Source organism: Otolemur garnettii, unplaced genomic scaffold (genome assembly GCF_000181295.1).
Source record: "Otolemur garnettii isolate 467f Iridium unplaced genomic scaffold, OtoGar3 scaffold00044, whole genome shotgun sequence".
Lineage (NCBI taxonomy): Eukaryota > Metazoa > Chordata > Mammalia > Primates > Galagidae > Otolemur > Otolemur garnettii.
In genome coordinates, this window is record NW_003852439.1 from 9,448,630 (window position 1) to 9,474,662 (window position 26,033).

At 56.2% G+C, this 26,033-nt stretch overlaps 6 protein-coding genes across 10 annotated transcripts; 3 read left to right on the forward strand and 3 right to left on the reverse strand.

Moving 5' to 3' along the window:
• The first annotated feature begins 2,427 nt into the window (after positions 1-2,427).
• Positions 2,428-3,081, forward strand: CLDN9 (claudin 9). The gene has a single exon (XM_003790817.1). It carries the CDS (start codon positions 2,428-2,430, stop codon positions 3,079-3,081), a length of 654 nt encoding a protein of 217 aa, XP_003790865.1.
• A 1,362-nt stretch (positions 3,082-4,443) lies between these two features.
• CLDN6 (claudin 6) lies at positions 4,444-6,752 on the reverse strand. Its single transcript, XM_012805835.2, has 2 exons — positions 6,737-6,752; positions 4,444-5,131 (listed from the first exon to the last, which is right to left on the reverse strand). Exon 2 carries the CDS (start codon positions 5,104-5,106, stop codon positions 4,444-4,446), a length of 663 nt encoding a protein of 220 aa, XP_012661289.1. The 5' UTR covers positions 5,107-5,131; positions 6,737-6,752.
• Positions 6,753-7,388: 636 nt separating this feature from the next.
• Positions 7,389-9,432, forward strand: TNFRSF12A (TNF receptor superfamily member 12A). The gene is made up of 4 exons (XM_003790816.2): positions 7,389-7,562; positions 8,284-8,388; positions 8,614-8,748; positions 8,831-9,432. Exons 1-4 carry the CDS (start codon positions 7,469-7,471, stop codon positions 8,884-8,886), a joined length of 390 nt encoding a protein of 129 aa, XP_003790864.1. The 5' UTR covers positions 7,389-7,468; the 3' UTR covers positions 8,887-9,432.
• A 238-nt stretch (positions 9,433-9,670) lies between these two features.
• HCFC1R1 (host cell factor C1 regulator 1) lies at positions 9,671-11,272 on the reverse strand. 5 transcript variants are annotated; one of them, XM_003790815.3, is made up of 5 exons: positions 11,197-11,272; positions 10,860-11,106; positions 10,508-10,564; positions 10,267-10,395; positions 9,671-10,042 (listed from the first exon to the last, which is right to left on the reverse strand). In XM_003790815.3, the coding sequence occupies exons 2-5, from the start codon at positions 10,952-10,954 to the stop codon at positions 9,907-9,909; spliced, it is 417 nt and encodes a 138-aa protein (XP_003790863.1). In that variant the 5' UTR covers positions 10,955-11,106; positions 11,197-11,272; the 3' UTR covers positions 9,671-9,906. The 5 variants fall into 5 exon arrangements, with proteins under 5 accessions (XP_003790863.1, XP_012661291.1, XP_023369598.1 ...); XM_023513831.1 differs by lacking the exon at positions 11,197-11,272 and having other exon boundaries at positions 10,042-10,151; positions 10,267-10,421; positions 10,860-11,035; XM_012805837.2 differs by lacking the exons at positions 10,508-10,564; positions 11,197-11,272 and having other exon boundaries at positions 10,860-11,075.
• Positions 11,269-14,034, forward strand: THOC6 (THO complex 6). The gene is made up of 13 exons (XM_003790813.3): positions 11,269-11,399; positions 11,959-12,074; positions 12,190-12,254; positions 12,342-12,445; positions 12,525-12,562; positions 12,646-12,694; positions 12,788-12,859; positions 12,946-13,048; positions 13,134-13,183; positions 13,265-13,327; positions 13,426-13,536; positions 13,642-13,776; positions 13,856-14,034. The coding sequence occupies exons 1-13, from the start codon at positions 11,361-11,363 to the stop codon at positions 13,934-13,936; spliced, it is 1,026 nt and encodes a 341-aa protein (XP_003790861.2). The 5' UTR covers positions 11,269-11,360; the 3' UTR covers positions 13,937-14,034.
• A 97-nt stretch (positions 14,035-14,131) lies between these two features.
• On the reverse strand, positions 14,132-21,019 carry BICDL2 (BICD family like cargo adaptor 2). The gene is made up of 9 exons (XM_003790818.3): positions 20,719-21,019; positions 17,392-17,607; positions 17,133-17,249; positions 16,882-17,028; positions 15,973-16,164; positions 15,431-15,580; positions 14,930-15,060; positions 14,604-14,724; positions 14,132-14,520 (listed from the first exon to the last, which is right to left on the reverse strand). Exons 1-9 carry the CDS (start codon positions 20,998-21,000, stop codon positions 14,356-14,358), a joined length of 1,521 nt encoding a protein of 506 aa, XP_003790866.1. The 5' UTR covers positions 21,001-21,019; the 3' UTR covers positions 14,132-14,355.
• Between the last annotated feature and the right edge of the window lie 5,014 nt (positions 21,020-26,033).

The window sequence follows — 26,033 nt, forward strand, 5'->3', positions numbered from 1 at the left end:
AAAAAAAAAAAAACTGCCTGTGAAAAGAGTAGACCACTGAGGCAAGGCCTGACTGCGGGCTGACGGTGTCATAGGACACAATATTCAAACTGGGAGTATCCTGGCCAAATAGGGCAAGTTGGTCACTTGAGACCTAAGGCAAGAGGACATGTCCTGGGCCTGGGGAACAGAAAAGCAAGCCCCTGGCTTGGGACTGTGGAAGGTGGGGGAAGGGGTAGTGGGTCCTTCCAGACACCTGCTCAAACCTGTGTGGCTGGATTCCTAGGCCCCTGGGAGGGGAGAAGGAGTCCACTGAGAGGCCCTTCCTCTCAGCCACCCCACCCCCATCTTGTGAAATCCTAGCCCCAGGGGCTGCGGGAGCCGGACAAACAGCCCCCAGAGCTCATCACTAAGGCCATTCTCCAGCCTGCTATCATCACACCCCACCCTCCAGCCACCGTGGGGCCACCAGCTTAGACCCGCATCCTAGAGAGCTCCTCCCCATGCAGAGGAAGCACTAGCTGCCCCTTCCATACTGGCAGATAGGCACTGGTCTTGGTCTTTCTATTTGGATGGGGGAAAAGTCATAAGTTTTGGCGGGGGGGGTAACAAACCCCTTTGTAATTCTGTTGAAATTCTAAACCTCTTTTGCAAAAAAATGCAAAACCCATTCCCAGAACTGTGCTCCCACCCCTTGGTTGGAACCCTGAGCAATCTTTGAGGTTTTAACCCTTTGTAAAAAGTTCTACTGATAGGTGAGGCTGCTCTAGCCCCAGGCCTGGGAAGTGGTGCCCCCAGCACAAACACCAGGTCTCCCTGGGAGTAGAGATGAGAGGCTCTCCCAGGCCCGTGCCTGCTCTGCTTGAGAACCCTCTGCATGTCCCCTCCCCGACTTCAGATAGTTCTGAGCACCCAGGCAAAGGCTTAATGGAGTTCATGAATCTCCTAAAATGAGGAGGACATATTTGTGGAGTATATTATACAGGTCTCATGAGGTTTCTTAAATGGGTCTCTGACTCAAAGAAGTTAAGGAACTTGACCTTCCCTGACCTGTCTGGGGTTGGGGTTGGTATTGGAACTTCAGTCAGCATGACTCCCAGGCTGCCCCTATGAGGGGTTTTCAGGAAAGAGGTCTTTCCTGTGGACTGGAAGGCACACTGGGGTCCCCTAGGCCACATCCTCTTGCCCCACACCTATGGTATCTTGGCCTGGGAGGCCTAACAGGCCACTCACCCAGGAAAGACAACCAGATCCTGGGCTAGATCCCCACCCTGAATACCCCTCATGAACCTCCCACTTTCCTGCCCTCCCCCACCTCCACAACAGGCCCTTTATCCTCTGGTCGCTGGGGACTCGGGCAGCTCAGCTCATCCCCCTAGTTTCAGCAGTGGGGGCAGGGAGGGCACACCTGAGCTGAGGCAGAGGTGGGGGGGTAGTTTTCTAGGCCGTTGCCAGGGCAATGCCACCTGAGCTGGGCGCCAGGCACCTGTTGCTCAGGGAACAGTGCGGGCGGGGTGCCTCCCCCGGGAGCCATCAGGGCCACTGGGCTGAGACTGGGGACAGATCAGTTTCCAGAGAGTCCCGGGTAGCAGGTGGCAGAGGGCAGAAAAGGGGGTGTGCGATATTAGAGGAGCTGGGGGCATTTGCACCGAAACTGGGCAGGGGGAAAGTGAAGATGGTAGGGGACCAGGAGCAGCGGGAGGGTCAGGAAGGCCAAGGCTCCCCCATGCCCCCGGGGCCACTTCTTTGTCCTCAGCCAGTTACTTTTTTCCTGTCCCCACCCTCATTCCTTACTCCTTAGCTTGTCCTCAGATTTTCTGTTCATTTGTCACTAGGATTCTACATGCAGGGACACTTTTCCTCCCTGACCCCTCCAGGTCACAGCATTCCCCCCATTGACCCTGAAGCCCCCATCCCACCTCCTACTCACCCCACCTCCAACACTCTCTCCCCCCTTCACTCAAGTTTCCCCAATCAAGTTCCCTGCATTTCACTCTGCTCCTCCCCTGCTGGGCCTTAAAACCACGCCTGCCACAGGAGCCAGAGTCCCCAGGTGGCACCCGCAGAAGGGACACAGCTCAGTGTGAGTCTGCGCCAGTTGGGAAGGGACGTGGTTGTCCTCAGCCTGACGGTGGGTCTGGAGGACTCATGCCAGCTCGGCCGGGACCTGACTGCAGGAAATCCAGGGATCCAATGGATGTCAACTCTTCCAGGGGAGGACACGAGCCACTCAGCTGAGAAGGACCTGAGTCTGCTTTGTGTTGTCCTGTGTGAGGCTTGGAGAAGAGGCAACTTTCAAGAGGCTCAGATGTAAGGACTGCCCTGGCTTGAGGACACTGACGCACTTTCTTCTCCTGCTACGAGCCAAGATTCCACCTCAACATCTTTGACAAACACTCTGAGTCAACCAGGGCACCGAGGGCTAAGAAGACCCAAACAAGGGGACAAATGGCTTCAACTGGCCTGGAACTCCTGGGCATGACCCTGGCTGTGCTGGGTTGGCTGGGGACCCTGGTATCCTGCGCCCTGCCTCTGTGGAAGGTGACCGCCTTCATCGGCAACAGCATTGTGGTGGCCCAGGTGGTGTGGGAGGGGCTGTGGATGTCCTGTGTGGTGCAGAGCACTGGCCAGATGCAGTGCAAGGTGTATGACTCACTGCTGGCACTGCCCCAGGACCTGCAGGCCGCCCGTGCCCTTTGTGTTGTTGCCCTCCTGCTGGCCCTGCTCGGTCTACTGGTGGCCATCACGGGCGCCCAATGTACTACGTGTGTGGAGGACGAGGGTGCCAAGGCCCGAATTGTGCTCACTGCGGGCATCATCCTCCTACTGGCTGGCATCCTGGTGCTCATCCCTGTCTGCTGGACGGCCCATGCCATTATCCAGGACTTCTACAATCCCCTGGTGGCCGAGGCTCTCAAGCGGGAGCTGGGGGCTTCTCTCTACCTGGGCTGGGCAGCGGCTGCACTGCTCATGCTGGGCGGGGGGCTCCTCTGCTGCACGTGTCCCCCACCCCAGGCTGAGAGGCCCCGTGGGCCTAGGCTGGGCTACTCGATCCCCTCACGCTCAGGGGCCTCTGGGCTGGACAAGAGGGACTACGTGTGAGGAACAGGCTTTGGCCTGGCAACTGATGGACTGAAGCCTCCCTCCTCACCCTCTACCACCAACACCCCCCTCCCCCAGGGAAACTCACTTTCCTTTTTTTTTTTTTGCTGGGGCTGGGTTTGAACCCGACACCGGCATATGGGGCCAGCGCCCTACTCCTTTGAACCACAGGCGCCGCCCGGGAAACCCACTTTCCAAAGCCTCGAGCCAGATCAGGCTCCAGATGGTGTCCCTTTCTCCCCCAGCCAGACAGGGCTAGAGCTCTTGGGCACCCTGGCCTGGCCCTGTCTCCCGATAACTGGATAACTGCTTCCTTCTGTGTCCAAGAAACAGGCCGGTCCTCCTCTTTTGAGCCCTCTGCTTTCCCAGGAACCTGGGCTTCACCCACAGGGCAGTAGCTAGTTGACTCTTTAATAAGCAAGTCCAGCCCTGTAGTTAGCCCACTAGCAGGGAGGTTCCACCCAGCACCTCAACCTCAACCCCCACCCCAGAGCTAGGAATAAAAAAAATATTTGTAACTGGGTTCCCTTTGTTCTGTGCGCTGCCGGTCATGGGCAGGGACAGCCAGGTGGGCCTGATTTGGTGGCTGTTAGGCCAAAGCCTTCTCCAGGTCTTGCCTAGTGGGTAACTTCACTCAGGCCATGGGGTCTGAGCCAGGGAAAGCATGGGGTCAAAGGATCATGAATGACTTAGGCCCACCCACTCTGTAGCCAATTTGGGCACTCAACAGCCCCCCAGCAACACCAAAGGCAACATGACAAGACAAGCTTTATTTAGCAAAACCTTGTGAGTGTGGGCAAGCAGGGCAGAAGTAGGGAAGGGGGTGTCTACAGCACAGTTGGATGTGACCTACGGAATGGTCGTGGTGAAAGGATGGAGTAGCCGGTGGTCAGAAGATCAGAGGTGGGCTGGTCTTTGGTAATGTATCACCTTCTCTTCCATAGCTGAGAAGAGGGGCTCAAGTCTAGGGAAGCCTAGCAGCAGCAGGAACTCTTAGGGACAGTCTTGTTACAAAGGCCAGTACAGCAAACAGCCTTCACACTGGTTCTACAGCTCCAGGTTGGCTTCCAAGATAGGATGTCTAAGGTGGAGAAAGATCCAGAAACTCAAAGCATCATCTCTTTGGCTCCATCATCCAAAGGTGAGAAATACCAACAGCAGGATCCAGGTGGGTGCCTAAGTCTGAGTCATCTTCTTGTTCAGTTAACAAGTGGATTTTTAAAATATCCCCCAAAAGTAAAGACAGTAAAAAGCAAAAACAAAAAGTAAGACCCTACCCCAAAGCTGTCAGGCATCATCATCTTTTGATGGCCCCAGCTGAGGAAAGAAAGCTCCAGTGGAGCTTGCATTCTCCTACCCACATCAGACATAATTCTTGGTGGGGTACTCAGAGGGCCCCCGAGAAGTGGCAGGGGCAGATGCTGAGTATCGGGCCATGTAATGGCTGGGGCCCTGGGATCCACCTGAGGGGCAAGTGCAGCAAAGCAGCCCCCCACCCAGCAACAAAAGGCCCGAGGCTGCCCAGCCCAGATAGAGGGAGGCCCCCAGTTCCCTCTTCTGGGCCTCAGCCACTAGGGGATTATAGAAATCCTGGATGATAGCATGGGCTGTCCAGCAGATGGGGATCAGGGTCAGAACCCCTGAGATGACAAAGATGATCCCGGAGGTGAGCACCAGTCGGGCCTTGGAATCCTTGTCCTCCACACAGGTGGTACATTTGGCCCCAGCAAGGTAGACCAGCAGACCTAGCAGGGCCACAAGGAGGGTGATAACGCAGAGGGCACGGGCAGCCTGCAGATCCTGGGGCAGTGCCAGGAGTGAGTCATACACCTTGCACTGCATCTGGCCGGTACTCTGCACCACACAGGACATCCACAGCCCCTCCCACACCACCTGGGCCACCACGATGTTGCTGCCGATGAAGGCGGTCACCTTCCACATGGGCAGGGTGCAGGATACCAGGGCATTCACCCAGCCCAGCAGAGTCAGGACAACTCCCAGGATCTGTAGCCCAGCAGAGGCCATGCTGGAGGTGAGGGGGTGCACTGTACTGGGAGACAGAAGCAGAACATTTAGCCTGGCAGGCCCAGATTCCCATGCCATAGCCACCATACACGATGCCAGGAGCATGCATCCTGGGAGTTAGCTGGTCACTACATTTTGCACTGTGGGCAAGACATGCTCCCTGAGGCTCATTTCTCATTGGCAAAAGGGGCACTTAATGCTTTAGTATTTCTTTCTTTCTTTTTTTTTTTTTTTTGCCTATTATTCTCATCCTGGGTGTTTTGAGTACAAATGAAAGATAACAGTATAAAGCCCATGCAAATGCCAGTCCAGGGCCTTGGCCACTTTTGAGTACATGTTATCAAGTAGCAAAGTGGCAAAAAGGGAAATGAAGAGTGCAATTTCCAGGCAGTTTCTGTGGGTCACACAGATGATGGATCAGCTCTAGCTCTGAGTTTTAAGCTCAAAACTTGTCAGTTTCAACACTAAGATTGGAGATTCCAAACTTTTTCCCATCACCCAATGTCCAAACCCCTCACCCCAGATTGGTTCCATGCCCCTAGGCTGGTGGATAGCAGCTCGATCTTGAGTTTAATCTTGTGTCAAGAGCCTAGCCCACCCACTAACAAGGAGCCACCTCCTTCCTGAGCCTGGAAATTATCCAAGCTTCTGCATCAGGTGGCCTATCAGGCCCAGCCCAAGCCAAGCCCTGAAGAGGCAAAAGAGATGGAGGAACATTAATTCTCCCACCCAAAAGCAGTTCCTTCTCCAAGCTGACTCCATGGGTCTCACCTCTCCAACTTCCCCTAGGGACCAAAGAGCATACTCTCAAGGTTAAGGACATTTTCCTGTGTATACTAGACCAAAATGTCACTGTAGGGTCCTCTCAAATTTCCTCAAATGAAATAAAACCCTTAGAGAGTGCAGTGAACCAGTTCCTCCACCGCCACTCTAGCCTGCACCTGTGTCCCCTCACGTCCCATTTGATGTCGGAGGTTGCGCGGGAATCAACACTGCTTTGGTTCCCCTTGGCCCAAAGTTCTTTCAGGGCGTGGCTTAGACCTAAACTTAGCATGGGCCTCAGCAGCGTGGCCCAAAGGCAGGCCCTCGATTCACTTCTCTTAGTAGCCAGCTCAGGCCTGGGCCGAACTCATGACCTCAGGGAGACCCGCCAACGCGGGCCCCAGGGCCCATGTCCATCCATCACGCCTCCGGCCGAGTTAGGGCCTGGGTCACGCCAACTCAGGCGCCCTAGACCTCTCCTCTGAGTGCACCTCTGCCCTTGCCCTCTTCCTTAAACCCTGAAAGTTCGACTCTGTTCGAGGGTGCCCGCGGCCGCGCACCCAGGAGGGATTTAATGGCGGCGCAGGGTCCGCTTCAGCAGGTGAGGAGGAGCGGATACCCGCCCAAGAGGCAAGGCAGGTGGGGGAGGGGCGCCCGAGGTTTCGGTGCCTTTGTCCCGCGGGAAAGGGGAGGGGCGTTTAACCCTTCCCCCACCGCCGAAGGAATCGATTGATCCGGTAGTTTCTGAGCAGCCCAGGGCTCAGGGACTCGACGACCTGCGTGGATACATCCCCACTCACGCCTCCACTACCTGCACCCGGCTCCGCCGGGCATCTCTCCCCAACACGCACACTTCCCCAAGACTCACCTGCGGAGGAGACTAGGGAAATTCCTAGGACAAAAATGGGGATAAGGGCGGAGGCCGGGGTCTTAAAGAGGCGGTGACGTCACTGGACCACCGCCCCCGGGGAGGGGCAGAGACCCTGTCCCGGACCGCAGTGAGCGTGCAAATCCCAGCCTGGTCAGAGGGGGGTGCTCAAGTCTAGGGCCAGTGAGCCTGCATCGGATAGGATACGGGGATTCCGGCTGGCTGACCTGCTGACCCACTGAGGGTGAACACGCGGGGCTTGAAGCCGAACTGAACTGGAGTCTCAGCTCCATCTACTAATGGGATAACATTGGAAACTCACCTAACTTCGAACCTCAGTTTCCTACTCTGCAAAATGGAGACAAGCCCGTAACTACGATCTGGGGTATAAATTAACGGTCACATTATTTTGTGGTGTTGTTTTATCTGTGGGGCTTTTATCAAAGCTGCACTTATCGCTGCATGGATTATTCGTGTCTGATTCCTCTTGAAGGCGGCAAGGCCGGGCCTTCGCCTCTGTAAATCCTGGGTGGCTGGAGAGACTGCGCCCTGTTTGTTGAACGAATGACTGAACGTAGCGGTCCAAGGGGGGCGGGACGTCCTAGAGCTACTAGCAGTAGGAGCAGAGCAGAGAGCTCCGCCCCGGAAGGCGGGGGCGGGGGCTGGGGCACTGCTTTGGGTACTCGCCGGCCGGCGGCAGCCGCAGACGGCTGCGGCCGCGGGACGCTTACCATGGCTTGCGGGTCGCTGAGACCGATGTTGCGGATCCTCGTGCTGGGGCTAGGACTGGCACTGCTGCGCGCAGCGTCCGGGGAGCAAGCGCCAGGTAAGGGGGGAGAGGGGGCCGAGGAACCCCGGTTGGGCATCGGAAGCCGAGATTAGGTGCCTGGAGAACAGGACGGAACTTGGGGTACATAGGGACCAGGGGTCAAGTGTCTCAGGCACCGCGGTCCGCGCTGGGGAACATCCCATCCGGCTTCAAGCTTCTTCCGCAGTTCGAGCTTCAGTTTCGCTTACTGTCCAATTGGACTGGGGTGGGGTCTTTGGCTCCAAAAGGCCGAACTAGAAGTGGAGAGAGAAAGTAAGTTTGAGGGCGGAATGTTTAGTTTGATAAGAGGGCACGCCCCCAGCCTGATCAATACAGGGTCTAAACAGCCCCAGTGATGGAAAAGTTTTGGGGGGCCGTGGGTGTCGAGAGGCACAAGAGTCTGGGCCCTCTATACCATGTGGGGTGCCCCCTTCCATCCGGTGACTTCAGTGCCCAGCTATGCGGGGGGAGGGACCGGGGTCGGGCCCTGTGCCCAGGAGTGAGTCACCCGCCGGCGGCAGGGGGATTGTGAAGACCTAACACCCCCACCCCCCACACCGTCTCGCGGTATACCTCCCGCCCCGCATTGCCGTGTCCCGGTCGGGCGGTGCGGTCACCTGTGAGGAATGCAGGGGGGAGGATGCCGGTGACTCACGTTATTCGAGCTGGCGGACCCTGACCTCAGACCCCAGAATAGCATGGCCCGCCCCCAGCTTCTGACCAGTGGCCCCCTCCCCAGGCACCGCCCCCTGCTCTAGCGGCAGCTCCTGGAGCGCGGACCTCGACAAGTGCATGGATTGTGCGTCGTGCCCGGCGCGACCACACAGCGATTTCTGCCTGGGCTGTGAGTGGGGGCAGGCTCAGTGGCGAGTGGTCCTTAGCCCGAGGGAGAGGGGTTGCTGGTGCGGAGGGGGACCCAGGACTTCGGAGCTGGGAAGTTAATGCGGAGGGAGGCGGGAGTGGAGAAGGGGCTCAGATTAGGTGGGGGCCTTGGCGGAGAAGTGCAGTTCTAGGGGGCGGAGCTGGTCCAAGGAAGGAGCGAGGTCTGACTTCAAGTCCCATTTTTCAGGCGCTGCCGCACCTCCTGCCCCCTTCCGGCTACTTTGGCCCATCCTAGGGGGCGCCCTCAGCCTGGCCCTGGTGCTGGGGCTGCTTTCTGGCTTCCTGGTCTGGAGACGGTGCCGCAGGAGAGAGAAGTTCACCAGTAAGTGCGCTCTGGCTTGCCTGCCCCCATCACTCCTCCACGTGTCCTGTGTTCCTGAACGACCCTATCTCTTATCTTGCAGCCCCCATAGAGGAGACCGGCGGAGAGGGCTGTCCAGCCGTGGCCTTGATCCAGTGACAGTGAGCGCCCCCTGACAGCTGGGGCGTCACCCATTCATTCATTCATTGTAAAGTCAGCTCATGCCTCCCAGACATAGAGCCAAGCTCCTCCAACAACGGGGGTGGGGGATGAGTGAATCACCTCTGAGGCCTGGGCCCAGGGTTCAGGGGAGCCTTCCATGGTGTCTGATTGCCCTGTCTCTGGCTCCAGGACAGAAAAGGAGCCTCATGCTGGCTCACAAACAGGCTGACACTGTTTAAGGAACTGCACCATTTGCACAAGGGGATATCTCCCTTCCCTGATGGCCTGGGGGCCGGGCTGACTTGAGAGGCAAACACAACCCTAGGCCCCACTCAGATGTACTGAAATTCCACCACTGGTTTCTCAGCTCTGGGAGGGGGTCAGGTTAGGGACCTGTTTTAACACTAGGGGGCTGGCCCTCTAGGAGGGCTGGCCCTAAGATTCAGACCCCCATAATCCCGAAGGGGGGAGAAGTAATTTATTTGGGGGAGAAATTTTGGAGGGGAGGGAGAATTTATTAATAAAGAAATCTTTAACTTTAAATGGTTTGGAGAGTGGCATGATCCCAGCTTGACTCCACAGAGCTGGAGGGAGGGAGTGAGTCAGCCACGGGGGCGGGGGTGAGGCTCTGACTCATACATTCTCAATGCCTGGAGCCCAGCCTGCCAGGACCTGGCTGGCCTTAACCGTTTTCCAGGGAAGATCTTGAGGAGAAACTCCAGAATCCAGTGCCTCTGCCCTCCCCACCCTCCCCAAAGGCCCCAGGTTCCAGACTGAAGCCTTCTTTTGCTTATCAATCTTTATTCAGTTCTCCTGCGGGCAGGGTGCCTCCCTTCCCATACTCTTGCTCTTCCTGTTTCCAGGCTCCACTGAGCTCAGTGTCCTCTGTTGGGGGAAGGTCCTGATACCAGGACCTTCTGGAGAATAGGCAAGCAATTTATCCTTTTGTTGTGGGGGTCGCTGGTCTCTTCTCTTGTGAGGAAGATGAAAAGTGGGAAAGGCACTGCTCACCAGCACTCAGAGCTCCACTGTATCCCCAGCTGGGGCTGCAGAGTAGTGAGGCATGGGGGTGTCCCCCAGCCTGAGCAGCCGGAGTGCCTCGGGGATGAGGCTCCCAGGGTATCTCCAGAGAAGCAGCTCAGAGCAAGGACTCCTGGAAGAAGACATCACAGGGCATAGGGGCTGAGGCTGGCCTGGCTGAGTGACCTCCCACTAGGTCCAGGTTCCCAGAGGCTCCTGGGTTCTCAGCTCTTTCCAAGGAGCTAAGATGGGAAACAACACAGAGGTCAGCTAGAAGCTAAAAATAGCACAATAAGGCCGGGCCTGGAAGTCAGCTCTGAGAATTGGGTGTGACCCTTTAGAAGGCCCGTTGCCTACCTGAGTGGGGGCAAGGCTGGGGGGAAGGCCACGGCGGGTGTACAGTAGGGGTGGTCATTGTGTAGGCTGAGTCGAGAGAAGTGGGTAGCCATGTTCTCCTCAGACAGGAACTGCTTGTGCAAGGGCTCCCTGGGGAGAACGGGGAGAGAGGCAGGCTGGGAAATTGAGAGGGGAGGCAACCTGTAGGAGACCAGAGATGATAGAAATCTTGTTGGAAGTCCCTCCCTGCCCCCAAACTCACTGCTCCTCCTCCAGGCGGCGCTTGGTGCTCATAAGCACAGCTCCTCGGAGAGGGGAGCTGGGAAAAAGAGAGCCAGGTGCACTTCACCCTCTTGGCCCTCTTGGCTCCTTCCCGAGGATCTGCCCGCCGGAGCCTGCAGCGTCAGCCAGGAGTCCCTAGAATATCCCTGTCTCAGCTGACGCCTAAGTCACCTCCCTCTCCCAGTCAGCAGCCTACAAGGGAAGTCTTGACCGTGAGCCCCAGCTCTAACCCCATCTCAGATCAAGCCTAAGCCCCGCCGATTCGCCCCAGCCCGTGTCATCCTGCATGCTAGCCTGAGCCCCCAGCCGATGCTTCTGCGCCCCAAACGTACCTGGCATCTGGGCCCCGAGTCACCCCCAAGGTCGCCTGCGAGCGGCGCTGGGTCCTACCCTGGGGGCCTCGTTCCGAGGGCTGCAGTAGGATCATTGAGGTTCAGGATCCTGCGTGAGGCTCAGGGAGACAGGGGCGGAGTCTCCGAAGGCGTGGTCAAACGGGAGGGGGTGTGGTTTAAGCCGCGCGCAGTGGCTGGGTTCTCGCGCAGGCGCAGAAGACGGGTCGCGCGCGGCTGGAAGGCAGATCTGTTCGGTGGGGTGCGGGGGAGGGGATCCGGGTTAGCCGGTCTGCAGTGGGTGCCACTTCTTAGTGTCAGAGGGCTTTGCGACGCTCACCTCGGCTCCTGGGACTCGGGGAGATACGTGGCGGCCGCCTTCTCGTTGGGCCAGCCCGCAGTGCCCAGGCGGTAGAGCGTCGTGGAAAGGAATCGTTTGAGGGCACGTCTGGACTCGTGAGGCGCCGTCGCGCGCTGAGCACGCTGGAACTTGTAGTTCACAGGATGGAGCGAGCGGTGCCACTAGCTGTTCCGCTGGGCCAGGTAAGTCGACTGTGGTGCGAGGTGCCTTCTGGAGTTTGTAGTCTGTGTTCGGCTCGTTCCTTGAACCGTGTTTTGCGTAGGCTGTTTATGGGACTCGGATTCACGTGGGTGTAGGAGAGTAACCCAGAAGCGTCTCAGGAGCCTAACATCAAAGTCAGAGGGTAGGGATTGGAATTGAGTCAGTACATTTTTCTGTGTCCGGGTAATAGTGCCACTTTTAAATACTTTCTCTGTGGCTGCCCTATGCAATGCTCTTTATATACAGTGGTTCATTAATCATGATAAAATCTCCTTTGAGTTCTGGTTGACAGTTGAAGAAGCTGGTAGGAGATGTTAGGTGCCTGCTCAGAGATAACTAGGTGTCATGCCTCCACTCTTCCTTCTCACACTCTTCTTGGGTGAACCACTCATGGAACTGCATGGGCAGGTGCCTGCTTGATGGATCTACTTGAAAGATGACTGAGACACATGGACAGTGGGAGGTCAGGCTTGCAGTAGGGGAATAGGAAGCAGAGGTTTCAGAAGTCCTGGGCAAGCTTCACCCCATCTCTCTCTGCAGACAGAGGTATTTCAGGCCCTGCAGCGGCTGCACATGACCATCTTCTCCCAGAGCGTTTCACCATGTGGGAAGTTCCTGGCAGCTGGCAATAATTATGGGCAGATTGCCATCTTCAGGTACCCTCAGCTCCTGTTCCCCATTACCCTTTAGCTGTAGTTCTTGACCCACCCACCCCCGGAAGTGATGTCTCCTGCTTCTGACTCTTGGGGCCCCCTCCCCTCTCCTCTTCAGCTTGTCTGCTGCTTTGAGCTCAGAGGCCAAAGAGGAAAGTAAAAAACCCATGGTGACCTTCCAAGGTAGGTGTAACCATTGAGTCTGGCTTAGGTACTTTGGGGTAGAGGAGAGGGAAGATAAGCTCACTCAAGTTCTGCATTTCCCTTTAGCCCATGATGGTCCCATCTACAGCATGGTCTCCACTGAACGACATCTGCTCAGTGCTGGGGATGGGGAGGTGAAGGCCTGGCTTTGGGTGGAGGTCCTCAAGAAGGTAAGGAGAGGAGCAGGGAAAGGCTTGGGTGCTCTGCCTCAGAGAGCCTTTTAGCTCACCAGGTGTTTCTTCTATGAAGGGCTGTAAGGAACTGTGGCATCGCCAGCCCCCATACCGGTGAGCCGGGGCCATGTGAGTAGAGGGCATGGGGGTTGAAGATACTCCCTTAACTGATTCTAACCCTGCCTTTCCTTCTCCAGGACCAGCCTGGAAGTGCCTGAGATCAATGCTTTGCTGCTGGTTCCCAAGGTCTGTGCCCTTTGAGTCTGTTCTCGGCCCAGACTTTGCTTCTTCTCCCTTTGTCCTGATTTGACGATGACTTCCAGTCTTATCCTGCCTCAGGAGAATTCCCTCATCTTGGCTGGAGGAGACTGTCAGTTGCATACTATGGACCTTGAAACTGGAACTTTCACAGTGAGCAGGGCCTTGGAGCTGGTGGCAGGTCCAGGGCAGGGGGAAGCACTCTTCCTAGGTCTTCTGACATTGCCCTCTCCCTGCAGCGGGCCCTCCGGGGCCACACAGACTACATCCATTGCCTGGCACTGAGGGAACGGAGCCCCGAGGTGCTGTCAGGTGGAGAGGATGGGACTGTGCGACTCTGGGGTAAGGGGTTAGTTGGTTGGAGGGCAATATGGCAGTGAGGGAGGCTAGGGCATATGGGGCACCTCTTATGGTTCTTCCCCTACAGACCTCCGCATGGCCAAGGAGGTCCAGACGATTGAGGTCTATAAGCATGAGGTGAGAGCATGACCCACACCTATTCTCCTCTCCTCAGTGTCCCCTAGGTCTTCACCCCTTGCTCTCCTTTTCCCCTACCAGGAGTGCTCAAGGCCCCAAAATGGGCGCTGGATCGGCTGCTTAGCAACTGACTCAGACTGGATGGTGAGCTGGGCAGAATGGTGATGAGATGGTAGCTTTGGGGCCTATTAGCTGTGGGCCTGTGGCTCACAGTGGCTGGGGATCCCTGCCTTTCTGCCCAGGTGTGTGGAGGCGGCCCAGCCCTCACTCTCTGGCACCTCCGATCCTCCACACCCACTACTGTCTTCCCCATGAGGGCGCCACAGAAGCATGTCACATTCTACCAGGACCTGGTGAGGCCCTCTGTCTCATTTGTACTACCCTAAATGTCTCATTTGTGTTACCCTCACCAGCTTCACTCTACAGCCCTGAACCAACCCCGCCCTTGTCCTCCACAGATTCTGTCAGCAGGCCAGGGTTGCTGTGTCAACCAGTGGCAGCTGAGTGGGGAGCTCAAGGCCCAGGTGCCTGGCTCCTCCCCAGGGCTGCTCAGCCTCTGTCTCAACCAGCAGCCAGCAGCGCCTGAATGCAAGGTGGGCCTTCCAGTGACTGGGGTGGGGGTGGGGGTCCTGGGAGTGTGGGGCAAGTCAGTCATGCCTCTCTTGCCTCCAGGTCTTGACAGCTGCAGGCAATAGCTGCCGGGTGGATGTCTTCACCAACCTGGGCTACCGAGCCTTCTCTTTGTCCTTCTGACCTCTGATGACACCCCCACATCCCAGGATATACAGTGTTCTTTTCATTTTTTATAATAAAGTTCCAGGCTTTTCTTTCATGTACTTCCTTCCCAAGAATGAGGCTAAAGTTGTAGTGATTTATATATTACTCTGATTTTGATACATAAATACCCAGCCCCACCCCTTCCCCTAGTGCTTAGAAAAGATAGATCTATAGAGATTCCAAAAATAGACTGCTCTGCCCCACTTGCCCCCGCTACCTACTGGGGCCTCTGGCCCCTAAAGCTGGCCCCTGCTCGTGCTGAGCTCCTGCCCAGCCTCCTGAGGCAGGGACTGCAGCAGCCCCGATGGGAAGACAGTCTGGGCCCTGTTGCTCCATTGCCCAGAGGAGGAAAGTGTGCCCCAGAATGGCCAAGGGCAGGCCTCTAGGCCCAGCCCTCAGGTCCTTCGGAAGAGGTTGCTGAGGAAGGTGCCAGCGGTCCCAGGACCCAGGCGTAGTGAGAATCGGGGCGCAGTGTGGCGAGGGGTCGACGATGAGGCCGCACTGAGCTCTTTCTGGCGTTGGGAGCGCAGCTGCTGCCCGATCACCACCTGCATGTCGTCCTGTGGGAGGCCAGCGGAGGGGCAAGTCAGCACGAAGGCCCCCGCCTCGGCCCCTCCGCGGCCCCGCCTCGGCCCCGCCTGACCTGCCAGGCCTCCAGCTCCTGCGTAAGCGCCACCTTCTGGCGGATGGCGCGCATCAGCTCCCGGGAGAGAGAGTCTCGTTCCACCGAGATGCGGCTAAGCTCCATGGACAGTGCCAGGGCCCTATGGGCGGGAAGAGTGGAGACTGGTCCAAGGGGCGCTGGGACCTTCTGGACCCAGGCGAGAGGGCGGGTCCCCGGGTTGGAGTAGGGACAGTCATAACCCATATTACGGGTGGGGGGAATTGGCAGCCCAGAAGCACCAGAATGCCCTAGGGGCCCATAGCCTCAGTGGTGGGCGGTTAGGTGATGAGTGGGGGGAGGCTCACTTGTTCACAGCCTCGTCCCGATCCAAGAGGGCGCCGTTCAGAGCCTCTTCTGGGTTGTCTTGCGCTCGCAGTTCCTTCTGCCTTTGTAGCTCTTCCTGTAGGGACTGCAGCTCTGCCCGCTGCAGCGCAATCTGTGTACAGAAGAAGGAACAGCAAGGCAGATAGGCCTCCTGCCTGCTCAACAAATGTCCTAAGCAACAGTAGCCCTGTGTTCCTGACTCCACCAGGCTGGTGCAGGGTGGGTGAGGGAGAAGGCTAGTTGGGATGGCATAAGCCTGCAGGAGGAATGCAAGAAGCATCCACAGTGGGACTAAGGGGAGGAAGTGTGGTCCAGGAAATCTTCCTGGAGGAGGTGGCATATAGACTGGCTTTGAAATATGATGGCAAGATTGATGAGATGAAGGGCAAACCAGGTTTAGGGGGCTTAGTGGGCAAAGGCTGGGAGGTGGATACCAGAAAGAGAAACTGACAGCTAGAAGGGTCCTGCTGTGCTCCTCCCACCTCATCCTGTAGCCTGGCCACTTCTGCCTCCTTCTCCTCCAGTATCTCCGCTGGGCTCAGAGATACTTGCTCTTTGGGGGGCTCTAAGCTGTCTTCCTGGGGTGAGGGCTTGCAGCTGGACTTCTCTTGGGTCTCTGGAGACAGGGTGGTCTGTGGCCAAAGGAATCAGTCAGTACAATCTTTATTTATTTATTTATTTTTGAGAGAGACAGAGTCTCATTATATCACCCTTAGTAGAGTGCCGTGGCAACTCAAACTCCTGGGCTTAAGTGATTTTCTTGCCTCAGCCTCCCAAGTAGCTGGGACTATAGGGACCCGCCACAACACCTGGCTATTTTTTGTTGCAGTTGCCATTGTTCTAGCTGGCCCAGGCTGGGTTTGAACCCACCAGCCTCAGTGTATGTGGCTGGCTCTGTAACCACTGTGCTATGGGCACTGAGCCAGTCAGTGTAATCTTGTGCGGAAAGGAGCGAAGGTGGGAGGCAGAGCCTGCATCCTTCCTGATGGCATGGATAGGGGAGGTAGGTGGTCCATGGGCTCACCAGGGCATCTCCATGAGTGTCCATGTCCTGGCCCTGATCTCTGTCCAGGCTGTGGGCCAGCTCTGACTGTAGTGAGGCACCTGACATGTCAGCGTCCTGGAGGCGTGACTCCTCCTCCAGCTCTGAGACATGCCTCTGCAACCTTCGCAGTGCACTCAGTGCCTCCCTGGCTTCGGATTGTGCTCGTTCCAGCTGTGGACAGTTGTAGGTACTGAGTGGGCTCACTTACGCACCCAGTGTCTGCATTCCACAGCAGGTCCATGGTTGAGGGGGCAGTGCTGGAGCACCATGGAAGGCCAGGCAACCCCATACATCCCCACATTCCAGTAGCCCAGGCCTCTTCTACTCCTAGATCACTGGGTAGCCTTGGGCTCAGCACTTGCCCTCAGCAGATACCAATTTCCTTGCCCATGAAGCAGGGTGTGGCCTGGTCCAACCTCATAGAGCCCCATCTCTGCCCCTGCTTGTTCTACCTTCTGACTCAAACTGCCTTGGTCCAGCATTTATTGATCTTCTTTTAAGCCTCATACCTCAGTACAGTCTCATACCTCACTTTGGCCCTAGGAGTAGTTAGCATTACCATCCCATGTTGCAGATGGGAAAACTGAGGCTGGTTGTCCCACATGCTAAGAAGGGACACTGGATAGATAGGAAGTCAGGCAATCTGACCACATTACAGACCTTGAAATCGCAATCAGACTATGCTCCTTCTTTTCATCCCCTTTTTCTGTAATGCATTCTAAGCTCAACAGACTTCCAGTGCTCCCATTTGCCCTTAAGCTAATGCCCATGCTCTTGTGACTCTGCTGGAGTTCCCAGTGATCCAGCTCTGTCCTATCTCCCAGAAAGCCCTGAAGCCATTCCCAAGGGTTCAGCTTGTTATAACCCCCAGCCCTGTAGGTCACCCACCTCCAGGCTGTGCTCCCGCTTCTCCCGGCGCAGCAGCAGCAATTCCTCATGGGTGGCCTGGAGTCTTCCCTGGCCCTTCTCCACCTCCTCATGCAAGCCATTAATCTGGGCCTCCAGGTCCTGTCGACGGCTCTGCAGCATCTGGTTCTGGGGAAAAGCATCAGAGCTGGGACAAGGGATGCTAGTCCAGCCCCTGATAGTCCCCAGCCCAGCCTTTATGGCTTAGACCCCTGCCCCCAGCTGGCACTCACCTCTCCCTGCAAACTTTCCAGCTGTGTCCTCAGCTCTGCCCCGGCCAGGGCATGAGCCTGGCACTGCCCCCGAATGGTTTCCAGTTCTCTGTGAAGCTTCTGCTCAGTCTGGGAGGCCTAGGGAGAGGGGAAGGGGGCAGAGAAGCCTCAGCTGGGCCAAGCCTCACCACCAAGCCCAACACACCCACCCATCCCCCAGTGAGAAGCCAGGCACCTGCCCCACTTTGCCCATAGACCTGGAGTCAGGGCTGTGTCCCACCTGGGCCAGCTGCTGGCTGAGCCGGAGGTTCTGCTCACTGAGTTCACTGAGGGCCCGTGCCCGCTCACGCCCACTGTCCTGCTGCTCTGAGCGCTGCTCCCCCAGCTGGGCCCGCAGAGCTTCCACATCCCCTTCCAGCTCTACAGCCCTGGCTTCCCACTCAGCCCCCCGGGCTTCCAGGCCCCGGCGGAGCTCATGGTTCTCCTGCTGGAGCCGCTGTGGAAACCAGAGGAGAGGGACAGAGACAGAAGGGCAGAGATGAGACTGGGGCCAACTCTCAAAAAGAAAGCCTGAGAGTGTCTGTCTAAGACAGACCTGAAAGCAAGAGTCAGGACAAAGGGGGCAGAGAATGTGAAAGCCAGAGACTCAAAGGTGATGGGGGAAGCAATAGAGAGAAAGTTCCAGGGCAGACAGGAGGGGCAGACCCTGGGCAGGGGCAGGGGTGTGGGGCTTCCTGATGCCCACTCACCTCTGGCTGCTGCCTGGACTTCTGGACCCGAGATCGAAAGCGCCGTTTTTGGCGCCTGAGTCTGGCAGAATTGAAGCCCCGGCCCATGGCTGCACACACCTGCTGTGTTCCAGGGGCTCTGGAGGCCTGGCCTCTGCCCAGCTCCCTCTAATTAACCTTGGTCTAATTAACCTACCCTGGTCCCCAAACCTGTCTGACTAGTGGGGGGACGCCCTGGCACAGCCAGCGTGGGGAGGCAGACAGGTTAGGGGTTAACCTCTGATCCTCTCTGCAGGCCCTCAGAAGGGAGGGGGCTAGCCCAGGTGCTGATTACCACCACAGTTGTGCAGTCACCAGGGTCCTGGAGCTAACGCATCATCTGCACTATTTCACATCATCCACTAGAGGGAGACTCCTGGACATCCTCAGTTTACAGATAAAGAAGCTAATTAGGGCTTGGAGAGGTTAAATGTCTTGCCCAAGGACACACGGTAGGTTAGCAGGGCAGAGAAGCCACTCAAGTGGCAAGGTCTTAATTGAATACTGTGGGAGCAACAGCCCCAGAAATAAGCTTGCAGATTCGGGGTCTAATTGTCCTGGCTGGAGCTCAGCTCTGCTGTGGCTATGTGGTCTGGGCAAGTCCTTTAATATCTCTAAGTCTATCCTTCCAGCCACTATTTCCTAAGCTCCTCCTGGCTATCAATAATAAGCAGTACCACCAAGTACACTGCCTCAAGCAGCTTTGAGTCCCAAAGTCCAATGAACACACGTTTTTGTTTGTTTTTTTTTTGGAGACAGAGCCTCAAGCTGTCCCCCTGGGTAGAGTGCTGTGACATCACAGCTCACAGCAACCTCCAACTCCTGGGCTCAAGCGAGTCTCCTGCCTCAGCTTCCCGAGTACCTGGGACCACAGGCACCCGCCACAATGCCCAGCTATTTTTTGGTTGCAGCCGTCATTGTTGTTTGGCGGGCCCGGGTTGGATTCGAACCTGCCACCTTGGGTGTATGTGGCTGGCGTCTTAGCCACTTGAGCCACAGGTGCCGAGCCAACACACATTTTAACTTTAGAGGGACAGTGAGGGCTGCAGAGAAACCAGACAAGTGATAAAGACTAGGAGTGGCCCCTTCAAGGGGGGTGAGATATTTGAGTTGACTCTCCTAGGACAGGAGGGAATCAGCTAACCATTAGGAAACAGCAAATGCAAAGCCCTGAGGGCACAGGTTTAGTTACTGGAGGAACTAAAAGAAGACCCAGAGAAGGAGGGCTGGGCAGGTCTATGTCAGCTGAGATGAGGCTGGGGAGGAGGCTATCAGGGACTTTTAGGCCTGGGTGAGGAGTTTCAGTTTCATTCTAACTGTGATGGGGAGCCATTGGGAGATTCTGGGTGAGGAGAGAAATGATCTAATTTGCAATCTTTGAAGATCACTGGGCTCTAGGAGGAAAGAGAGTAGAAGCAGGGGATCAGCAAGCAAGAAGGTGGCTACAGTGTCTGGGGCAGAGGTGATGGAGGCTGTGATCAGTACAGAGGCTGCAGGGATGAGAAGATGGTTTGAAATCTAGTTTAGAGCTTGGCGCCTGTGGCTGAAGCAGCTAAGGTGCCAGCCATGTACACCTGAGCTGGTGGGTTCAAATCCAGCCCAGACCCACCAAACAAATGGCTGCAACCAAAAAATAGCTGGGCATTGTGGCGGGCGCCTGTAATCCCAGCTGCTTGGGAGGTGGAGGCAGGAAACTAGCTTGAGCCCAGGAGTTGGAGGTTGCTGTGAGCTGTGATGCCACAGCACTCTACCCAGGGGGACAGCTTAAGGCTCTGTCTCAAAAAAAAAAAAAATCTAGTTTAGAAGAATCAACAGGGCTTGCAGATGTAGCATGGAGAGTGTGCACTCAAGAGGTGTAGGAGGGATACAGTTTCTGGTCCACAGGTGGGAAGACAAGGATGGGGAGGGACAGCAGGTGAAGGGTCATAGGATCCAGTGCCACTTATGTTGAAATGCCCACTAGGTGGGCCCTATGGACAGGGTAGGTGGTTAGCTACCCAAGTGGCCTCAGGGCAGAAATAGGAAGTTTTGTTTTTTTTTTTTTATTTGAGACAGAGCCTCAAGCTGTCCCCCTGGGTAGAGTGCCGTGGCATTACAGCTCACAGCAACCTCCAACTCCTGGGCTCAAGCGAGTCTCCTGCCTCCGCCTCCCAAGTAGCTGGGACCACAGGCGCCTGCCACAACGCCCGGCTATTTTTTTTTGGTTGCAGCCGTCATTGTTGTTTGGCGGGTCCGGGCTGGGGATTTGAACCCGCCACCTTAGGTGTAGGTGGCTGGCACCTTAGCCGGTTGAGCTATAGGCGCCGAGCCAGGGTGTTGTTTAAAGGTCCAGATGTGAGCCCTCCATGAGAATGTGGCCAAAAATAGAACCTGGGCAGAGGAAAGAACTTCCTACCTCAACCATCTGGGGGAGAAACAAGTGAGATGATGCCTGAAAAGCACTTAGGCTGGTGCTGGGCTGAGAGTGGGTGCCTAGTAACTGTGGGCTGAGGTTATACTATGCTGTTGAGGAGCTGGACCTGAGGCCCAGAGAGCACCAACAGCTGACCTAGGGTCATATAGCTAGGTATCTATCCAAGTCTTGACTTGACATCAGAGTTCATGTTCAACTCTGCCAGGGGGACTGGGCCCAGCCCTGAAATGTTTCAGAGTCATCTTGATACCCACCTGCCTGCCCCATGCATCTCTCTCCACCCCTGCCTGGCTTCCTTCCCTTGTCCTCCCCCACCCCGGCCCAGGTCCCTGTCCTTCCTCTGCCTACCTGTCCTCCCCCTGCTTACCTGCACACCTGCCTGGACTCTGCCACCAGCCCTCCATCCAGGCCCCCACTGCCCACTCACTTCCTCACGCTCCGAGTGCTGGGCACTCAGCATTTCCAGCTGCCACCGAAGCTCCTCATTGCGCTCCAGAAGCATCTTGCCAAGTTCTGCTGCCAACAGCAGGTCTTTCTCTTTCTGCTGCAGTTGCAAGGCCAGGTCCTCAGGCTCCTCAGGCCCTGGGCCCCCTCCAAGAAATGAGTCCCTCCGCTCCAGCACAAAGGGGAAGAAGCCCTCATTGCCACCGGGGGAGGTGCCCCCAGAGAGGAGCCCTGATGGGAAGCTTGGCCCATCTGGAGAGCTCATGGCACCTGCAGCATCTGTGGGGACACATCATTCTGTGTGTCCATTCTGGAGCTTGATGGGGCTGCCCCCGACTGGCCAGCATCTGCTCACTGGCCCTCCCAGGCTGCAGCCAGGGCTTCCCTGATCCAAGTAGGTTTTTTTTTTTTTGAGACAGAGTCTCACTTTATCACCCTCAGTAGAGTGCTGTGGCATCACAGCTCACAGCAACTTCCAACTCCTGGGCTTAGGCGATTCTCTTACCTCAGCCTCCTGAGTAGCTGGGACTACAGGTGCCCACCACAATGCCTGGCTATTTTTGTTGTTGTTGCAGTTTGGCCAGGGCTGGGTTCAAACCTACCACCTTCAGTATATGGGGCTGGCACCCTACCCACTGAGCCACAGGCACCACCCCTATGCAGGGTTAATAATCTGTGTTTTGGAGCAGCACCTATGGCTCAAGGAGTAGGGCACCGGCCCCATATAGCAGAGGTGGTGGGCTCAAAACCCAGCCCCGGCCAAAAAAAAAAATCTGTGTTTTGGTCACCAGCTCTGTTAATGTCCCCAGAAACTGAGACATGAAGCAGAAGGAAATGAGCTACTTTGCCTTGGTCTCTGCCAGACATTCTTTCTCCCCAGAAAACCTTGTTCCAGTACACAGTACTCTAGCACTACAGGCCAACCCTGTTCCCAGAACCCAGCTGTGCAACTTCCAGCCCCTCACCATCTGGGAAGCAATTTCCAGAACCCAGATAGAGACTCCATGCTCAGGGATGAGTGCAGCCTTTGTCTTCCCAAGAATGCAGAACCCTAGCCCTTGGGAAATGAGGTGTTCTGAAGCTTCTGAGGAATCCAGCACCCTCCTCTCCCAGAAGCCCAGGAGCCCAGGCTCCTCAGGGCTCAGCTGTCCTGGGCCTCATTCTCTTATTTCCTCAGGGCCCTGGTGGTTTGGCCTCCACCCTCTAGACTTAGGTTCCCACCCCCAATGTCCACCCTTCCTGGATTTTCACACCAGTCGTCTATTTTCTGCAGGGCCCAGTTCTCCCCTATGCTCCCTACCCTTCTGGACCCAGGAACCCCAACCCCCAGACCCTTAGTTTCCGAGGGCCCTGGCATCAGGCCCCTGACAGGGCGAGGTAACAGGTTGTGCCAGCCAGCCCCACTGCAACCAACACTCAGGGTTTCTGTTTACTTCCCGCCCCGCCCTAGGGATTGGAGGCCTGCTCTCCCCTAGGGCTGCCCAGGGCCAGGGACTCAGGGGCTCCGGAGGGAGAGCCGGGCACAGCTGCTGACCTGCTCCATCCGTCCCAAGGGTCTCCACCCCCTGCACACATCTGTGCTCACCTGTCCCACCTAGTCCCCTCTCCAGGGGTCCCAGCGCAGCCCTCCTCCGAGGTCTCAGATGTCGGCGCTCCCAACCCAGCCACCCCCAGGATCTCTCAGGGTCTCATCATCGTGGTCCCGCGCTCGCCTCCGCTCGCCCCCACCCTGGAAACTCGGGCGTCCCTGCCCCTATCCTTTCCTCCCCGAGCAGGAGCTGAGCACCTTAACTCCGGATCAGGGCCCTCGACCCATGACCCCCCAGCCCCAAGCGTCCGAAGTAAACCGCCACCTTGCTTCCTGCCGGTTCCCCCAGTTTCCTGGCGGTTCCAAGAAAAGGTCCCCGTCCTGGCTTCTCCTTCAACCCCTCTCCATCCTTCCCCGCCTACCTGGCCCGCCCGCTCCTGCCCAAAGCTCGAAGAGCCTCGCCCCTGACGCCCCCTAGGCTCTCACCGGCCTCGGTCGGGTTCCCTCTGAGGTCCCAGTGGTCCCAGTCCCCTCTTCCGGAGGCGGCGCCAGGTGCGCGGCTGGCACAGGTGAAGGGGCGGTGCCGCGGGAGGGGCTGGGGCGCTCCCTGGTGGCCAGAATGGCCAGGTAAGGCCGGGAAAGTTGTCTCCGTCTTGATCTAAGGCCAATCCTACCAGGCAGTCTAACTGAGCGACTCATGTGTCAGACCCTGCTTGGGGTCCCCTGGGCAGAACTACAAAGTGAACAGCAGCAGTGCGGAATTATGTTCATGTTCTTCACTGATTGCCATGCTGCAGATGAGGACACTGTAGCTCAGACAGCTAAAGTGACTTAGACTTGGACTGGTGGCTCACCCTTGTAATCCCAGCACTTGGGGAGGCTGAGGCCAGTGGATTGCTTGAGCTCATGAGATGGAGACCAGCCTGAGCAAGATCAAGACACCATCTCTAAAAATAGCCGGATGTTGTGGCAGGTGCCTGTAGTCCCAGCTACTTGAGAGGCTGAGGCAAGAGAGGCTGACACCGTGGATTTCTACCGAGGGTGATAAAGTGAGACTCTGTCTCAAAAATAAATAAATAAATAAATAAATAAATAAATAAATGTAAAGTGACAGAGCCATGTTTGAGTCTGTGTGGCTCCAAACTTGGGACTTTCAGTTTTGTTTTGTTTTGTTTTGTTTTTTGAGACAGAGCCTCAAGCTGAGCCCTTGGGTAGAGTGCCATGGCTTCACTGCTCACAGCAACCTCCAACTCCTGGGCTCAAGCGAGTCTCCTGCCTCAGCCTCCCAAGTAGCTGGGACCACAGGTACCTGCCACAATGCCCGGCTATTTTTTGGTTGCAGCCATTACTGTTGTTTGCTGGGCCCGGGCTGGATTTGAACCCGCCACCTTAGGTGTATGTGGCTGGCGCCTTAGCTGCTTGAGTCACAGGCGCCGAGCCAGGACTTTCAGTTTTTGATTTGTGCAGGGCTGGGCCCCGCGCTCCAGTCTGGGACAGAGGTCTTGTTATGGAGATGAGAGGATGCAGGGCTGGATTCCAGGGCCCAGCCCAGAGCACCTTATGTGGAGTGATGCCCCAGCCATAGCCTAATAGCTGCTTATGATTTTCTTCAGAACTCCAGGGCTCCCTGGGCCTTATGACAGGGGCCCCTGGCCTGGAGAACAGGACAAGCAGAGGATTGGGAGAGTGGTATACTGGTAAATCTGTAGCAATAGGCTCTCTAGTTAAAACAAAAGCTCTGAGCTGTTGCGTTTGCCAGTTTCTACAGTGTAAGTGGGTTCTCCTTCACTGATTTCCAGCTTTGACAGAATATCACTGAGTGAAGTTGGAGAGGATCATGCATCAATAGCTTTTGCCCTTGAGTATCAGCTGGGTCCACACACGCCTGTGGTTGGAGGTCAGGACTTCTGACTCTTGAGATGGCTATAAGCCTGTTACCTGGGTTCTAGAAAAATAGGAGGGTAGAAGCTAGTTCTGGTTTATGGGAGAAGGGGTACAAAGACTGCTTGGAAGGGTGGGTTTGAGGCTGGGATTCTTAGGTCCCAAGGGTGGGACAAATTTTCCTGCCAGGAGAGGGTAGAGGTTGCCCATTCCTTTGCAAAGGGACCCAGATAGTCACCTTAGAGCAGCGGTTCTCAACTTGTGGGTCAAGACCCCTTTGTAACAATGACAATACATCGCAGCATTAGGAAGGTTGAGAACCACTGTCTTAGAGCCACCTCACCTGGCACCTGTGGGAGTGGCCTTATAGTCTTTGTAGGGTTGAAGATGTCCCAGCCTCCCCTGGATGCTGCCACATGACCCCTTGGAAAATATAAGCTCAGGGTGGTGCCTGTGGCTCAAGGAGTAGGGCGCCGGCCCCATATACTGGAGGTGGTAGGTTCAAACCCGGCCCAGGCCAAAAACTGCAAACAATAAATAAATAAAGAAAAGAAAAGAAAGAAAAGAAAATATAAGCTCAGTGTCCCTTCCAAATGACAGTCACTGCTTGGTGCCTGTGGATCAAGTGGCTAAGAAGCCAGCCACATACACCTGAGCTGGCGGGTTCGAATCCAGCCTGGGCCCACCAAACAACAATGACGGTTGCAACCAAATGCCAGTCACCGTGGGCCCCACTCATACCACACCCATGAGGGCTGAGCTCATCTGGAGATGAAATGATCAAGGCCCTGCTCCCAGAAGGTTCACAGTCCACCCAGGACATGGGAGGCAGTGTAGACCTGTAAACCAGAATGAACTAATAAAACAATACAGCAAAGGAGCTTGTTTTGTGGGCACTGGCATCACAAGGCCATGGCTTCAGTCCAAATTCCAGTCTGGCTACTCACCAGATGTGTATGCTTGCGCTATTCAGCTGAATAATCTCTGCAGCCCTCAGCTTCTCCATCTGTAAAGTGGGGGTGATAGTGCACTATTTTGTAGGGGTATGAACAAAAGGGTGAAGTGCCAGCAATTAGTCATTGCTGGTAATCCTCCCCATGGCCACCAGAGGCAACTCATCTGCATGTCACATTGTAGTTCAGCCTCACACCATCTCAGAGGTAAAGCTCAGAGGTAAAGTTATTTGTCTGTGTATACATTGCAGACTCTTCATCTCAGCTTGCCTGTCTGTCAGCTGTTACTCTTTGGACATTTGAATCTCCTCTCCAACCTTCTATGGACCCAGGAGTCCTGGCCTATAGTTTCTCTGCTGGACTGAGTCCTGGCACCCAGCACTTGAAGCCCCCTAGATCTCTCCTACATAGCCTCTTGATGACGCCAGGAGGAGGATAGAAGGACACAGTGACTCAGGGAAGTCCTGGGGAGGCTGAGACATGTCTGGCTAAGTAGGGAGGGTTGACCACCCAGCCCTCATCTGCTCTCTGGCCTGGCCCCCAAAGAAGCCCAGGCCCATGCTCAACCTAGAATGTCTTTCTCCACCTACCCACCTATTTCCTGAGCACGTCTCACCTGGGTGTTAGAGCAGGGTCTCCTACCTAGGGAAGCCATCCTGGATCTCACAGGGCCTAGGCAGTCTATGTTGACATCCAGAGGCCAGTAGGACACCAGCAGATGCCACTACACTCCCTGCTGATCCACAGAAGCACCCTGTGCCTCCAGGCTTTTACAAGATATATGACATCTGTAAACAATAGGTAGTATTGGCCGGTCACCACAGTGGCTCACACCTGTATTCCTAACACTTTGGGGCTCGGGGCCTGTGGCTCAAGTGGCTAAGGCGCCAGCCACATACACCTAAGGTGGCGGGTTTGAATCCCCAGCCCAGGCCC

Bases quoted from the DNA above. Each gene is read 5' to 3' on its own strand.
- CLDN9 (XM_003790817.1), top strand. From the start codon at position 2,428: ATGGCTTCAACTGGCCTGGAACTCCTGGGCATGACCCTGGCTGTGCTG.
- CLDN6 (XM_012805835.2), bottom strand. From the start codon at position 5,106: ATGGCCTCTGCTGGGCTACAGATCCTGGGAGTTGTCCTGACTCTGCTG.
- TNFRSF12A (XM_003790816.2), top strand. From the start codon at position 7,469: ATGGCTTGCGGGTCGCTGAGACCGATGTTGCGGATCCTCGTGCTGGGG. The intron at 7,563-8,283 runs GTAAGGGGGGAG...CCCCCTCCCCAG, and splicing joins GTCCGGGGAGCAAGCGCCAG to GCACCGCCCCCTGCTCTAGC. The intron at 8,749-8,830 runs GTAAGTGCGCTC...CTTATCTTGCAG, and splicing joins CAGGAGAGAGAAGTTCACCA to CCCCCATAGAGGAGACCGGC.
- HCFC1R1 (XM_003790815.3), bottom strand. From the start codon at position 10,954: ATGATCCTACTGCAGCCCTCGGAACGAGGCCCCCAGGGTAGGACCCAG. The intron at 10,565-10,859 runs GTACGTTTGGGG...TCTTTTTCCCAG, and splicing joins ACTCGGGGCCCAGATGCCAG to CTCCCCTCTCCGAGGAGCTG. The intron at 10,043-10,266 runs GTAGGCAACGGG...GTCTTCTTCCAG, and splicing joins CCAGCCTTGCCCCCACTCAG to GAGTCCTTGCTCTGAGCTGC.
- THOC6 (XM_003790813.3), top strand. From the start codon at position 11,361: ATGGAGCGAGCGGTGCCACTAGCTGTTCCGCTGGGCCAG. The intron at 12,075-12,189 runs GTACCCTCAGCT...TCTCCTCTTCAG, and splicing joins GGGCAGATTGCCATCTTCAG to CTTGTCTGCTGCTTTGAGCT. The intron at 13,328-13,425 runs GTGAGCTGGGCA...CTTTCTGCCCAG, and splicing joins CAACTGACTCAGACTGGATG to GTGTGTGGAGGCGGCCCAGC.
- BICDL2 (XM_003790818.3), bottom strand. From the start codon at position 21,000: ATGAGCTCTCCAGATGGGCCAAGCTTCCCATCAGGGCTCCTCTCTGGG. The intron at 16,165-16,881 runs GTGGGTGACCTA...AACTGTCCACAG, and splicing joins AGCGGGAGCACAGCCTGGAG to CTGGAACGAGCACAATCCGA. The intron at 14,725-14,929 runs GTGAGCCTCCCC...TCCCGCCCATAG, and splicing joins CGGGACGAGGCTGTGAACAA to GGCCCTGGCACTGTCCATGG.